This window comes from Sciurus carolinensis, chromosome 4 (genome assembly GCF_902686445.1).
Source record: "Sciurus carolinensis chromosome 4, mSciCar1.2, whole genome shotgun sequence".
In the NCBI taxonomy this organism is placed as follows: domain Eukaryota; kingdom Metazoa; phylum Chordata; class Mammalia; order Rodentia; family Sciuridae; genus Sciurus; species Sciurus carolinensis.
The window spans coordinates 71358845-71372279 of record NC_062216.1 but is presented as its reverse complement, the minus strand read 5'-3'; the positions used below and the strand labels follow the sequence as shown (position 1 = coordinate 71372279).

The 13435-nt window shown below is 44.1% G+C and overlaps 1 protein-coding gene across 1 annotated transcript in view; it reads left to right on the top strand.

Moving 5' to 3' along the window:
* Ano2 (anoctamin 2) overlaps positions 1-13435 on the top strand; it is a 352538-nt gene that overhangs the window by 276352 nt on the left and 62751 nt on the right. The window contains exon 15 of the mRNA XM_047550120.1: positions 1770-1965. Within this exon, the coding sequence (XP_047406076.1) occupies positions 1770-1965 (196 nt within the window). The remainder of the gene's footprint in view (positions 1-1769; positions 1966-13435) is intronic.

Genomic DNA, 13435 nt, shown 5'->3' with positions numbered 1-13435 from the left:
CTGCAAAAGTGATTTTGGAGGAAAAGAATCTCACACCACATTTTCCAGGCCCTTACTGTCTGGCGGTGACAATCCCAGAGGAGCAGGAAGTGAAATGTCTACATTGTTGGAGAAGGGTGATGTCATGTCCAGGTTTTCCCACTTACATGGTAGTCATCCCTCCTTCGTCCTGCAGGCTGGCGTCTCTGTTGCTCCCACCCCCTCCCTGTATCTGAAGAGGAGCCTCCCACGAAGTGTTTTCTCCATCTATCCTCCCCAGCACGTATACACACACATACACACACACACACATTTTACCCGGAGAACACCACCTTCCTGCCTTTCTTAGTAAGGGTTTCTTTCTCACACCATGGTCCACAGGGCAAATACTAATATTTATAAAGCACAATAGGATAAACAGCTGAGTCTGCCACCAGTACCCCCAGCTTCAGCATAGCCAGCACTCCCTGGAGGCCTGACTGTGTCCGTATTTGGACACATCTGCAACCCATTCCCAGCCCACCAGAGTGTCATTCACACTGCCTGTGAAGCCCTGCCCAAGCCTGAGCCCCTCCTCTCTTTCCTTCCCTCCCCTCCAGAATGTGTAGTCCAGCACAGTTTCTGCTTTCAGAAACTTCTACCTGCCCCTTTTTTCTGCTCACAGTTCTTATTTAGCCTCCATAGCTAGTGCCACTGTCCCCTGTTCCCTAGAGGAAATAAGACTCCAACAACTTCATTTGCAGAAAGAGTGCTGAAAAGGCTTCAATTGACTGAAGTAAATTAGAATTCACTCTGAGCAGAGGATGCACCTAGCAGTTGCCTTTCCTCCCGCTGCTCTCTTGGAGAGGCTTACCAGGGTACTTTCTTGTCACAGCATCCTGTAAATGGTCCTTCCTTGGTTGTGATGGGGAGAGGAAGGAGAGTTGGGGGTATAGGAAAAGAGTGGGACTCTTGGCTGATGTAGGTCTAGAAGAGTCCCTTATTATTCTTAGTTCTAGAAATAGGAAATAGGGGAACCTTGGAGGCCAAGTGGCTGGTACTTTTCTTTTTGGAACATAGCCACCAGAGATTTGTGCACCAAATGACAAATCTGCTTCTCCCATTTCAAGTCACTTGGTAGAGAAATCATCCTGAGGACTGAGTTTGAAAATATCACTCCTGATTTTTCTCCTTTTTTTCCTCTTGGAGTAACCTTACTCAGGGAATAACCACCAAGCTGTAGGTCATCCTTTTGTAGCTCAAACAGCTTCTGTGACTCCCTATTTCCTCTCATGGATGGTCTAGTTCAAATCCCACTTCCCCCATAAATATTCCCTGGTCAACCAGATCTGCTTACTCCCCTGTACTGAGTTCCTTTAGCAACTAAGTTCTTTATTTAGTACTTTAATACATTCTTACATATCATGTATTATTGTTTAAAAGTAGTTCATCTTATCTCTATATTCGATTGATTGAAATTTACCTAATGAAAGAAATCACAGGGTGTTGTACACTGCACAGTTTTCTTCCAGATTTGTTTGTGCATATGTGTGTGCGCATGTGTGTGTGTGTGTGTGTGTGTTTTAGAATATTCAGAATCTCATTTAAAACTAAAGATACTCTCCCCTGGAAAATATAGCTATATTTGGAATTCTGTATAAGAACTGTTGGGTTTACAGTTTCCTTATTGCTCACTAAGGAATTGTAGCTTAATACCAACTTATGTAGCAAATAGTACTTTTAGCTGAACAAATAGTATGTGCTCAATAATTGTTTGTTGATGTGTGCCTCTCCCTGTTTTTTATGAACAGATTGCCCTGACGTTCTCCATTGTCTTTGGGGTCATTGTGTATCGGATCACAACTGCAGCTGCTCTGTCTCTCAACAAAGCTACACGCTCCAATGTCCGGGTGACAGTGACAGCAACAGCAGTCATCATCAACCTCGTGGTCATCCTCATCCTGGATGAGATCTATGGTGCCGTGGCCAAGTGGCTTACCAAAATTGGTACTGTGTCGCCAATCCTGTGTTTTTGTCTTGGGGCTTGTTGAATGTGATCATTCCAATGTGTGGAAGGTGTCCTGTGGTAATGACTCCATATGAAAAAAGGGACGGGAACAGGATGTTTTGTACAGTACCTTTTAATTAGAAGAATGAGGAAGTGCAATACCTCTGTACTTGTAGGGCCCACCAAATGACTTTCCCTAAAGATGGGAATCCTTCCTGTCGCATGCTTGATTGCTAGTCCTCTGGCCCATGTTGATTGCCTCATGTGACAGGAAATCACCATCCCCTAAGGATAATCCACGGGGTCTGTTCTTTCTAGCAAGGTAGATTCAACACTTCCTGTTGAAAATTAGAGTTTTAGTTCTCCTCATTTTCCCAGAAGCATTTATAAAGTGGAGGAAAGCCTTCTGATACTTGAGCCCCAGAGGGTCTTATCTATCCCAGAAAATTCACGCATTCCCCAGGCACTGAGCAGACTTCAAAGAGGCATATCAAACTTCCCAAGCTTCAAACTAGTGAGAAAAATGCAGTGGTCTCAACATGCAGACTTGTCATTTGAGCTGTGACCTGCTGTTGCCTGAGCATCACACATTGGCATTTGCACTTATTAGATGGGGGAGGCCTGAGAGTTGAGACCCTTTCCTCATTGTATTCTGGGTGGCCTGAATGTACCCTTCCTTTCTTGAAATTAGGAATTTCTCCTTTGATGGTAAGGGCTGGGAGTCCCAGCCTCTTGCTCACCTCATAGAAAAGTTAAGTGAAGAGTCCCTTATTATTGACCAGTCAGAAGCTAGACCCTCAATAAAATGAGCCTTCCCAAGAAGACCAGAGAATTCCATAAGGTTATTCTGTTGGTGACTTTCCCCAGCATATCTTTCCTCTTAGACTACACATAGTGGCACCTACCTCTGACTTCCATGTGGGTCTAGGCATGTGTATCTAGGGTATAGGTCTGACACTACAGAGTTATAAGTATTTTCTGTGTTAAGTATCTGCATAATTATAAATATCATCTGCATTCCTTCTAAGATTCTTGAGAAAAAAATTTAATTCAGTTTATTTAGCAACTTACTGTACAGGAATCTGTAGGAGCAGTTAGGAGGAGCATCTAATACTCCAGGGAGCTTAGGAAAGTCTTGGAGATAGAGAGACCTACCTAAATGAAGAGTTCAGAAAAGTAGTGTTGGGTGGGCATGTGTGTAGGGAGGAGGGAGTGGGCAGGAGGAGTGAAAGGTTCCTGGAAAAGGACACAAAGGGAAGTGTGGCACTGAAGGGAGAGATCAGATCCCTTAGGTTCAGGAAGGGCCCTCAGAGAGGAGGCATGTGGGCCACTTGGACCACTAAGAGAATTTTGGTGGATCTTAATACCAGTAGAACAGGAAGAACCAAGCTTAGAATACAGGAAAAAGAGCATGATGCATGTCTAGGAAGCCATAGCATCACAGTGTGGTGGCTGCTCTGGGACCCATGGCATGTCCAGGGGTAGGAAACTGGGCCCAGGGAGCTGGCCAATGCCTGGCTTTATTTTTCAGTGGAAGCCTATAAGTTCCAGCCTCAGGACTCTGTATTTATTTTTATATGCAAATGAAGAGTATTTGCTAGAGTTCAAAGGTGAATCTGATAAGGAGTACCATCTTCCTGGTTTGATTACTGAGCCAGGAGTTCTATTTCTATTTCTGTTTCTATAAAACAAAGGCAGAAGTAGACACAAGTCAAGATGTGAGCTTTAAAACTAAAAAAGTCTACACTGAAGAAAGTGGCTCTATAGGAAAGCCAAGTAAGCTTCCTAGTACCAAATTCCTGACAGATTTATCCTTTCCATGGAAGGACAGGGTGCATAGGCAGACATGAAAGGTCACAGAACACTTGTTTTCTGCTGACCCTTTGTTCCAAAGGAAAGGCAGAGATAGCTGACTGGCAAGGAATGCCAGTGTCACCTTCCAGACTTACCAAAACAACAAGTTACTCCCCTTTCTCTCACTGAAGAGGAGAAATAAGTGAGGTGGGGAGACAAGCTAAGGTGTTACAACTGACCATACCTCTCCAATGGAGGAACATCAAGAGTGGAAAGAAATGTCTCAGTTCCCTACACCTGGCCCCAACCCAGTACTATTGAGGAGTTTTCTAAGAATGTGATGTGCTGGAGATATTTGCTTGCAAAATTATTCAGGTCAGGGTACAGAAAGCAATAGAATAGAGAGAGGCAGAAAGACCTAATATAAGGGATATTATTGAGTGCATGGACAGGAAGTGAGGTAGAAAGAAGCAGGAGTTGATGATGTAGAAACTTCTTCTTGCCCTTCATTGGAGTTTTCTTACACAGCTCCAGTTAGTTGTAAAGATGGAAGATAGTGATCAACCATTAGAACTCATTAACAAGAGCTTAATGAACACTTTCCATGTGTTTAACACTCTTTTGTTTAACATCATAAACAAAATGGCCATACACGAGTTCCCACTCTGGAGAGCTATATCTGCTGTTTCTAGTAGCACTCCCCTAATCAACCAAAAAGGTCAGGATACTTCAGTTTGTCAAGCCAATGCCCCATCCTCCATAAAAAAAAAAAAAGTCTGCAAACTGGAAAAGGTATGGAATTCTAATGTGTACATATTTTTCTTTGTGGCACTGATACTGAAATGTGTTTTTAAACTACAAAATTTTTCTTTTAGCACATTTTGTCTTCAGAAAAACTATAGCCTATAAAGAAAGTATTATATCCTCATTTTCCTAAGATTCAAACTCAGAGTCTACCTCTAAAATGTGGCTACTTTTTATGTTATTTTGACATAAGTTTCCTATTGTCTATTTGGAAGTGTTACTTTGGGTCTCTCCTCAGGAACCCACATGGGCCCTGTTCTGGGTTGTTGCTCTGATCTCTCGTATACTGGATGCTCCCAGAGTGCTCAGAGAGGTGCTATTGTGTAGTAGGAGATCACTAAATTTAAGAATCCAGTGGAAGAATCTTTGAATTCCTCTTCCTTCCCATCCCTCAATTGTATAGCATTGGGCAGCAGGGAATTTTCTGGTCCAAGTTTTATGGATTTTTCCTTCATATGGATCACTTTCTATCCTCTATCTATAAATCATTACCCTGGTGGATGATTTCATACCCTGATGGATATTTATGCTTTTGTCTTCAGCCTCTCTCTATGGTCCTATCTCTTAGAAATCCTTACCCAGTCACCCTTTCTTTAACAGTGAATTTGGGGACATCACCCCTATTCAGGCTCCTCAAAGAGCTACCCTTTGCTCTTATGACAGATATAAACCTGCATTTTAGGCTCTCAACCACCTTTCCCCCACTGTCCTCCTGCACGCTGACCAACCCACTCAAATTACAGTCACTCTAGGTCACCCTCTGAGCTCCCACCCCTGTGCCTGGCTCGTGTTGCTGTAGCTACTCTGACCACCTTAAATGACCCTCCCCATAAAGTATTCTCAAAACTTCCTCATCCATGGACAGTCAGCCCTCGGTTATATTCTTCCTTCTCTGAACTCTGTAGCATAGATCTTTCATTCACATATTCATCTATCAGTTGTTCATGGAGTGCCTACTTTTTACCAAGTACTATTTGGGGAACACAGTACTAATAAGAGTTCAGACCCTGCTGTAATTATGTTATCATTGTGGTGAGGGAAAGACAGTGAACAAGAATATTTCACAGAGTAAAAGAAAGATGTGATGTGATGGGGCCCTGCATGGTCAGGAAAGGTATTTCAAGGTGGTAATGTTGTGAGACCTGAGTGACAGGAGGGAATCATCCACACGGGATCTGGAGGGAGCACCCAAGGAAGACAGAACATCAAAGACAAAGACTAGTGGTGGGAATAAACTTGGAGGGTTTTATCTACACTAATCCTTGGATGTGAGTCATGTGCTGTTTTATCTTACTGCTCATATTTGCATGTGTTCCCCGCATTAGAATAGACTCAGCCATGCTAGGGTCATAAATCATCTTCAAATCTTGGGTCACATAACATAAAGTGGCCTAGGTGTTCTTGCTCATACTACATGTCCAGTGTGCCTGCTGCCACTCAATGACTCAGATTGATGAATGCTGTGGGAACACAATGTCAAGGAACCAAAACTTGAAGGTCTATAGATGTTATCAGATGCCTCTTTCTAGAAGCATCATCAGTCCCTTCTGCTCCCATTTCACTGGCTAGAATCAGTCTAATGATGAAAGAGTTGGAACATGTGTGGAAGTTCATGGCCATCCTGTGTGCAGGACAAGTCTCTATCACTTGTGCCAATCAGACTGCAAGATTCTTGAGAGCAGTGACTGTGTTTTATTTGTTTTATATGTCCTGTAGTACCTGGCTCATGGTGGATCTTAGCACATGTTTGTGGAAATTATTGGTGAAATACATCTCTCTTACACTCATGCAATCAAGAATTTTTTTTCAAGGAATGCCCACAGCTTAGGTATCCCATAAGCCCCAGTAGAGGCTGCCGTGAGTATTCACTACTTTGACTCTTCTTGCCTGCAAAAGGATTAGAGGAAATTTTGAGAAGAACAAGACAGTGACAAAGTTGTCCCAATAGGAGAGTGACTGATAGATACAATGGGGGTATCAGAGGATTTGAAGTTTCCTTTTGTCAAAGAACACTCACACTAACAGATTATCATACAAAGGAGTTACCCAGTGTACTCTTAAGCAGAGGTATAGTTTCAGGGTCCCCACAGGCCCCTGCAGGGACATAAAACTGTGAATAATGCCACCTAATGGAATAAGAAGTCTGCCAGGCTTAGGGGCTTCCTTGGCCATTCTCACGCTGGGTTTAATACCCGTCTGGCTTCCTGCCCCAGATCTCCTGATAGTTGAGGAGGCTGTGACTTTGTGCTTTACTTACCAGGTGCAAACAGCTGGTGTAAACAACCCCAACAAGTTCCCAAGAGTTTCCTGCAAGGCTAAGTAATGAAGACCAATTTCCTGGGACTATCCATCCACAGGCCCAGGCATCAGGCCTATCTGAGGTTCATCTTTGCCCCAAATATTTATGACTAAAGACAAAAATTGTTAAATGCCTTGAAAGTAATCAACTCAGCAGTGGTAGATAAGAACTATCATTTTCTCCCCAACTTCCACAGTGACAGTGGTAATGAGCTTGGGTGCAAAGCTCCCTATAGTCCAGAGGCAGTGCAGCACTGGCGAAATGGGGCTAGACTAAAACTGGGGGTGACTACGGAATGGGTAAAGCTCTGAAGCCTTGTTAGAGAGGGAACCTGGCCAACCAAGGCTGCCAGAGTACAAGTGTGTGGCCAGTTTCAGGAAGCATCAGTAATTGGAGTTGGTGTCTACAGGGGCAAGGACTCCAGGGAATTGGGGGAAAGAGGTCTGTCCTGATCCCTAGTGGTTGGTAGTAACCACTACATTTTTGGAGGGGTAACTGATGGTGGTTATAGAGAAAAGATCCAGATCCTGGGGAAGGAAGTGAGCAAGAGCTGGACTGGACATCAGGATATCAGACACACAGGCAAATAGGATAGGCTCAGGTGTGGTGGGAGCCTGGGACATGAGACAAGGAAGCAGAAACCAAGCTGACCAGCTTGAGGCTTGTTTCCCCCTTGGGTCAGCACCCAGGGTCCTACTGTGCTTTTCAAGGAAGAGGCTTCTGAGCAACATATTTGGAAGCAGGTTTTCTGAAAACTACAGGCTCTTATGGTCAACAAAGGTCATGCTTGGTCTGGAAGAGGACCTGTCCTTACTCTAGCTTGGGGAATTTTGCTAGTGAGAGGCAGGAGGTAGGAGTGTGGGCTGGCAACAGGCTTCTATGCTGAATTGTCAGATGCCAAAGGATTGCCTCATAGGCATCATTCTCTAACCCCAGCTCTGCAGCTCCTTTTCTTCCTCCTCTTCCTCCCCCTCCTCCTCCTCCACTTCATCTTCCTTTTAAAATGGTGTATAAAGTACTGGGTGGTTTGTGGGGTGCTGGAAAAGGTGAAAATCCAAAACTCAGTGTATAGTTTCTCCTGAGTATTGCTTTTGCACAATCATGAGGTTGAAATATTGCCAGTTGGACCAGCATAAATTGGGGACCATCTGCATATTTAATCCTCAAAACAACCCCAATGGCGTAAGTAATCCTAACACTTCCATTTTGAAAATGAGAAGACTGAGACCAAGGGAGATAACAGAAGAGAGGTAAGCAATAGTCCCCAGGTCACAGGTAGTGAGTAGTGAGTCTGGCCTCAGTGTCCTTGCTAACACTCTGATACTTGACTGTCTAGAAGCTGTCCTTGTTCCTCAGGAAATCTTAAATTTGTTAGGAAAACAAAAGAAAATATGACAAAGGATCCAGGAGATTTAAAATGTAATGTATTCACCTGTGGATGACAGGTGGTCGGATGTCTCAGGGAACAGTGACAACTAAGTGGATCAGATGCTCCATGCAGAGAGGACAGCCTTGGGAGCACTCTCTAAGTTCAGCCACCTGCCTCATAGGCCTGCATACATGAGGAGGTATTGAGGATCTATAGACTTAGGGGTCCCACATACTTTATTAAGTTTTAAAAATGAAAGGAATTTTGAAGAAATTGCCACCAGGAAGTCTTGATTCTAAAACATGTCTTCCTGATCTTAGCTGCCCTCAGAAAAAGGCAGTATATTAGTAATGAGGAGAGAGAGGGGGAAGAAAGGAAAAAGGAAGGGGAAAAACCAATACCAAAGATACAAATGACTGTCAGGGCATCAAAACTTTCTAAAAAAAGCACATTTGGGGTGTATGTGGATGGATCTAATTTTCCATCAAATGTAGACAATGTGTGCTTTTGGAGTTTTGCAGGGTGAAAATGTTGGCTTTATTGGACTGAGGGCCCTGGACAGGGGTGAGAAAGTTGCAGTGAGCTTGCCCAGGAGCAGAGCTCCAGAGCAAGGGGCTGAGCATGGGCTGGAGTGAGACATTATGTGGGATGCCCAAAGTGCTAGGAATCTTAAATCTGGCCTGAGATTTGGGTTTGCAGGAATATATTCCCTTCCCTTCTTCCTCTACCATCAGCTCCTGACTCATGGGTGGCCTTAGGCAACAGAGCTGGGAACCTAGGCTGCCTTATTTGTGGAGGCTGTGGAAGGGTGTGTGAGGGGATTCTGCCATTGTCTAAAGGCCCCTCCATGATGTTGGCATAAATTATTGAGATGTTTTCTGGAGAGAAGACTGTTATAATTAAAAAAGAGAGAGAGAGAGACATGATCATGGTTACATTCCACGTTTTTAGAGCTGTTCATACCTCTGCAATGAAACCATCATACGTAACACTCTACTTACAATAGTTTAGACTAACTGCTCAGGAGTCTTTCTCAATTTGAGCAATCACTACGATCACATCTTTTATTTTCCCACTTAATCCCTAAAGCATTCATCTCTCCTATCAGCAAGACATCCCACATATTCCTCCCCTCTGAATTTGCTAAGAACCTGGAGACTTTGACCAGCCAGGAAGGAAAAGAGCTGTGGTGGTCAATCTCTGTGCCACCTCTTCTCCCCAGATTCTTTCTCCACCTGGCTAGGGAATTTAAGGTATTTCTTCCCTCCTTCTCCCTGACTTTACCACATCTCTGGCAGACCTGCCTCCCTTCAGAATCATAGCTCCTGCAGGCTGAGCCCTCCTCCTTGGTCCTCCTTGGATTCCTGTGATGCCATTTTCTCTCCTTGTCCCTTCACTGCTATAAGTAACTTCTTCCTTAGAATCATGTCCTTTGACCCATTGGAGCTGGATTCTCTTTCCTGCTGGGTAGTAGAAGGGGTGAAGCCAACATCCATGCTTGAACAGGGAGCCACTTGTGATGTGAACAACTCTCAGTCCTTCAGGTTGCATTACTATACCATGTTGCAGTTGGACACTGGAGGATGGCATCCCACAGAAAAAGCTGGACCACTGCTGAGATGGCCCCTCCATGTTGCAGGTTATAGACAGACTTCTGTGCTCTTCAAGGAAGGATGACCTTCTCCTTCAGGGAGGCTCAGTCAAGGGGCTGTTGCCACCAGGGTTTCCACTATGGGACACACATGCACACCTCCCCCTTCATCTCCAGGATGACTTCAACACAGTTACAAGAACAAGGGCTCTCCTCTCTCCCTGGAAACCCTCCCTAGGAGCACATATCTTGAATTCTTAAACCTGCAAAACATAACAGACCTGGTGACACACTATTTCAACCTCTCCAGAGGGAGGTGACCCTCAGTAACTCCAGGGGACATCGCCACCCCCAGTGATGCTGGAATGCTCATTCTTGACTTTCCAAGAGGGCTTTGTCTGGAGTTTTCGGGTAACCCACTGGCACCTCTCCACTAGTGTACCTTGATATGCTGTCTCACATAGTGTACCTTGATATACTGTAATAGTGTTTGAGCCTTATACTCTGCTTGGTGCTTCCTGGGCTTTATTTCTCTGGGCCTTCACAGCAAATGCTTAAGAAAGGTGCCATTTTAGGACTTAGGATGTCAGTATACCAAAATTAAAAAGAAGCATTCCTGAAAACTCAAAGTCCTTTCTTGTGATCATGAACAGAGGAAGATAGACAAGCCAAGGTTAATCAACCTCAGGAAAAGAAGGGTCACTGAGAAGTTAACCACCAAAGCCAAAAAGATCAAACTGGCAAAGACTCAACAAGAAAGTAAATACATTAGATTTTTCTGAATATGATTGAAATAATTATAGTTCACCTCTTTATTTCACTGGATACTTGAGAAATTCCTAGGAGATCAATTCTTATTATGGCAGCACTACATAATGAATGCTTTTCTAAAATCTGCATTTAATTAAAAGAAATACCTTTGTTGCTCAATTTATAAATAAGATATTTTTTCTAGAGACAAGTACTTTGTATACCACAATTTTTCACTAAATACTTTACTTGTTGAAATTACATAAGTCAACATAAGTGATTTTGTAAATAAATGCATTTTAATGATGCCCCCACTTGCCTGAGGTTCTGATTCCTCAAAGCTAGCTGGATACTTTGAAGAAGGATTCTCAGTTCATACCATCTTCTAGCTCCTAGGGTCATGACTTAGGCAGACAAATGCATAGGGGACCAATGACTTGATGTGTCCAACTTGGACCTCTTGATTTTAAACATTATTGTTAAAAAAGGTTAAAAAAGAGGGAGCGGATTAAGATGCCAAGGCTCAGAGAGATAAACTCACTTATTTGGGAACTCCTGGCAGAAAGGTATTCAGGTTTCCAGCCAGGGCTATCATCTATTCTCCATCATAGCCTTGTGAGTTGCACTATAGAACACAAAAGATCAGAAATTGGTCTTAGAAAAAGACTTGGGGAATCACCTGGTCTGACTATATGGCCCTGATGCCCCCACTTGCCTGAGGTTCTGATTCCTCAAAGCTAGCTGGATACTTTGAAGAAGGATTCTCAGTTCATACCATCTTCTAGCTCCTAGGGTCATGACTTAGGCAGACAAATGCATAGGGGACCAATGACTTGATGTGTCCAACTTGGACCTCTTGATTTTTCCTCCACACCTGTTACTTTTCTTTCATTTTTTTTCCAACTCAAGAAAAGGCAACATCAACTATTCAAATGCTCATACCAAAACTCAAGTGTCATTCTGGATCCCTTTCCCTCTTTCACCACTAGATATTAGTGAATATTGTCTATTCCATTTTCAAACCTATCCCAGATCTGACTGCATTGTCCAGGTTCCAACCTAAGATTGTTCAGTCCATTCCCACTTTACCTCTCTGCTTCCACTTTGTCCCCCTTCCCCATCTTCCTCACAGCTTATTCTCTGTGATTTTAAAATTTTATTTCACTATATCCCTTCCCTTCTCAAAACCTAACATGGTTTTCCCTGGTGCAGCCTACAGGGCCCCACATAAACTAGCCCCTACTTCATCTCCTGTCACTTGGCCCTGTCTCTTCCTGTACAGCCTTAGGTCTATCTTGCCCCTCTTGCTGTCAGCACCTGGAACACTGCTAGCTGCTCTGTACTGGCCCTGATCCTTCAGGTCACAGCTTAGTGGTCACCTCTTTAGAACTCTTTCTTGATTACTCCACCTACAAGTCTTCCTACCCTCTTTTCTTCTCATCTCTCTCCATTTCCTTTAATATGCGCAACTCTCTAAAATGCTCTTATTTGTCTCCCTCTAGAGCATAAGCTTCACATGACAGGAAGCTTATTGGCTTCTTCACCATTGTACTCCCTGTGCTCAGAGCCTGGCACATAATCATCACTGGATAGGTAAATGCTAAAAGAAAGACCTTGAGGGAAAAGTCAAAGCATTTGTTGGGGTATCTTTACTGAAGAAGACCCGAGGGGCTAGGTGGAAGTAGGAATGACTCCATTCTTCCTCACTGGGGTCTTGGTTTCCAGACCAGTGTAGATATTTATAAGGTGACCCATTGGTTCATGAGACTATCTGAGACTACAGAAATGACAGCAGCTCTCCCACTGCTCCTGTCCTTGCCACGGGAGAGAGTCTTCATAGGGCAGTAGTAACATTCAAATGGGCCATCCCAGTGCATGCCTAAACAGCACCTGGCACCTGGTGGGTGCTGCACAGGGGTTCTCATGATGGCCCATAATGAAACATGACAAATTCTCTCTGTATCACTCTCTGTATCTGTCTCTGTCTCCTTATCACTTCTTCTGTTTCTCATTTTTGCGCTCTCTCTCTCTCTCTCTCTCTCCTTCTCTCTCTCTCTCTCTCTTTCCTTCTCAACCCCCTTTCTCCCTCGCTCTCCGTTGTAGTTCCCTTCTTGTTTAGGCCCTCTTTTCCTTAAAATGAGATTCCCCAGGGTCCAGATATCACTGGGTAGCAGAGCCAGGCTGCTAGCCCACACATGTCCCTTAGTCTGGGGCGAAACTATCTTCCTGACTCTAAGGGATTCCTTGTACTAAGAAGCTCTCTAGGGAAGCAGGAGTACCTCAGGCACCCTTAGCTCCCTTCATCCATCTGCTGGCTATCTACTGACCCAGCTGGCTGGCTTCTCCTAGGGTGATTCCCTCCCATGGCATAGACAAGGCAGCCGCATCTCACTGGAGGCTCAGACAGTCCCTCCACTCTTTCCCTACATACACACAAATGGAGGAAGGACCAGATGCTTGGGCTGTCAGAAAACAGTGCTGTTTGCCAAAGTTCCATTGCCCTAGAGGAGAGGCACGGAGAACAGGCTCTTGGGCTCAGCCACATAGGCTCAGACCCTTCATGCCTCTGTACTGAGCAGAACCAGGGTATTCTAGTTGAAATACACACTTAGGCATCTCTTCATTTTGTCTTGTGGCTGTCATTATGCATCGACTGTCTAGGGACTTTTGGGGAAACCAGTTGGGAGGAGATGCTTTTCCAGGATTTAGATCCTACAATTGGTATCCTTTTGCTAGCCATGCTGTTTCCATATGATCAGGAGGGAACTCTGGGGACTTGGAGTACTAAGCTGGCCCCTGGGACTAACTTAGGCTTTCATACTAATTATTTTCCAAGGCAGCTTACAGCTGGGTCATTTGCAC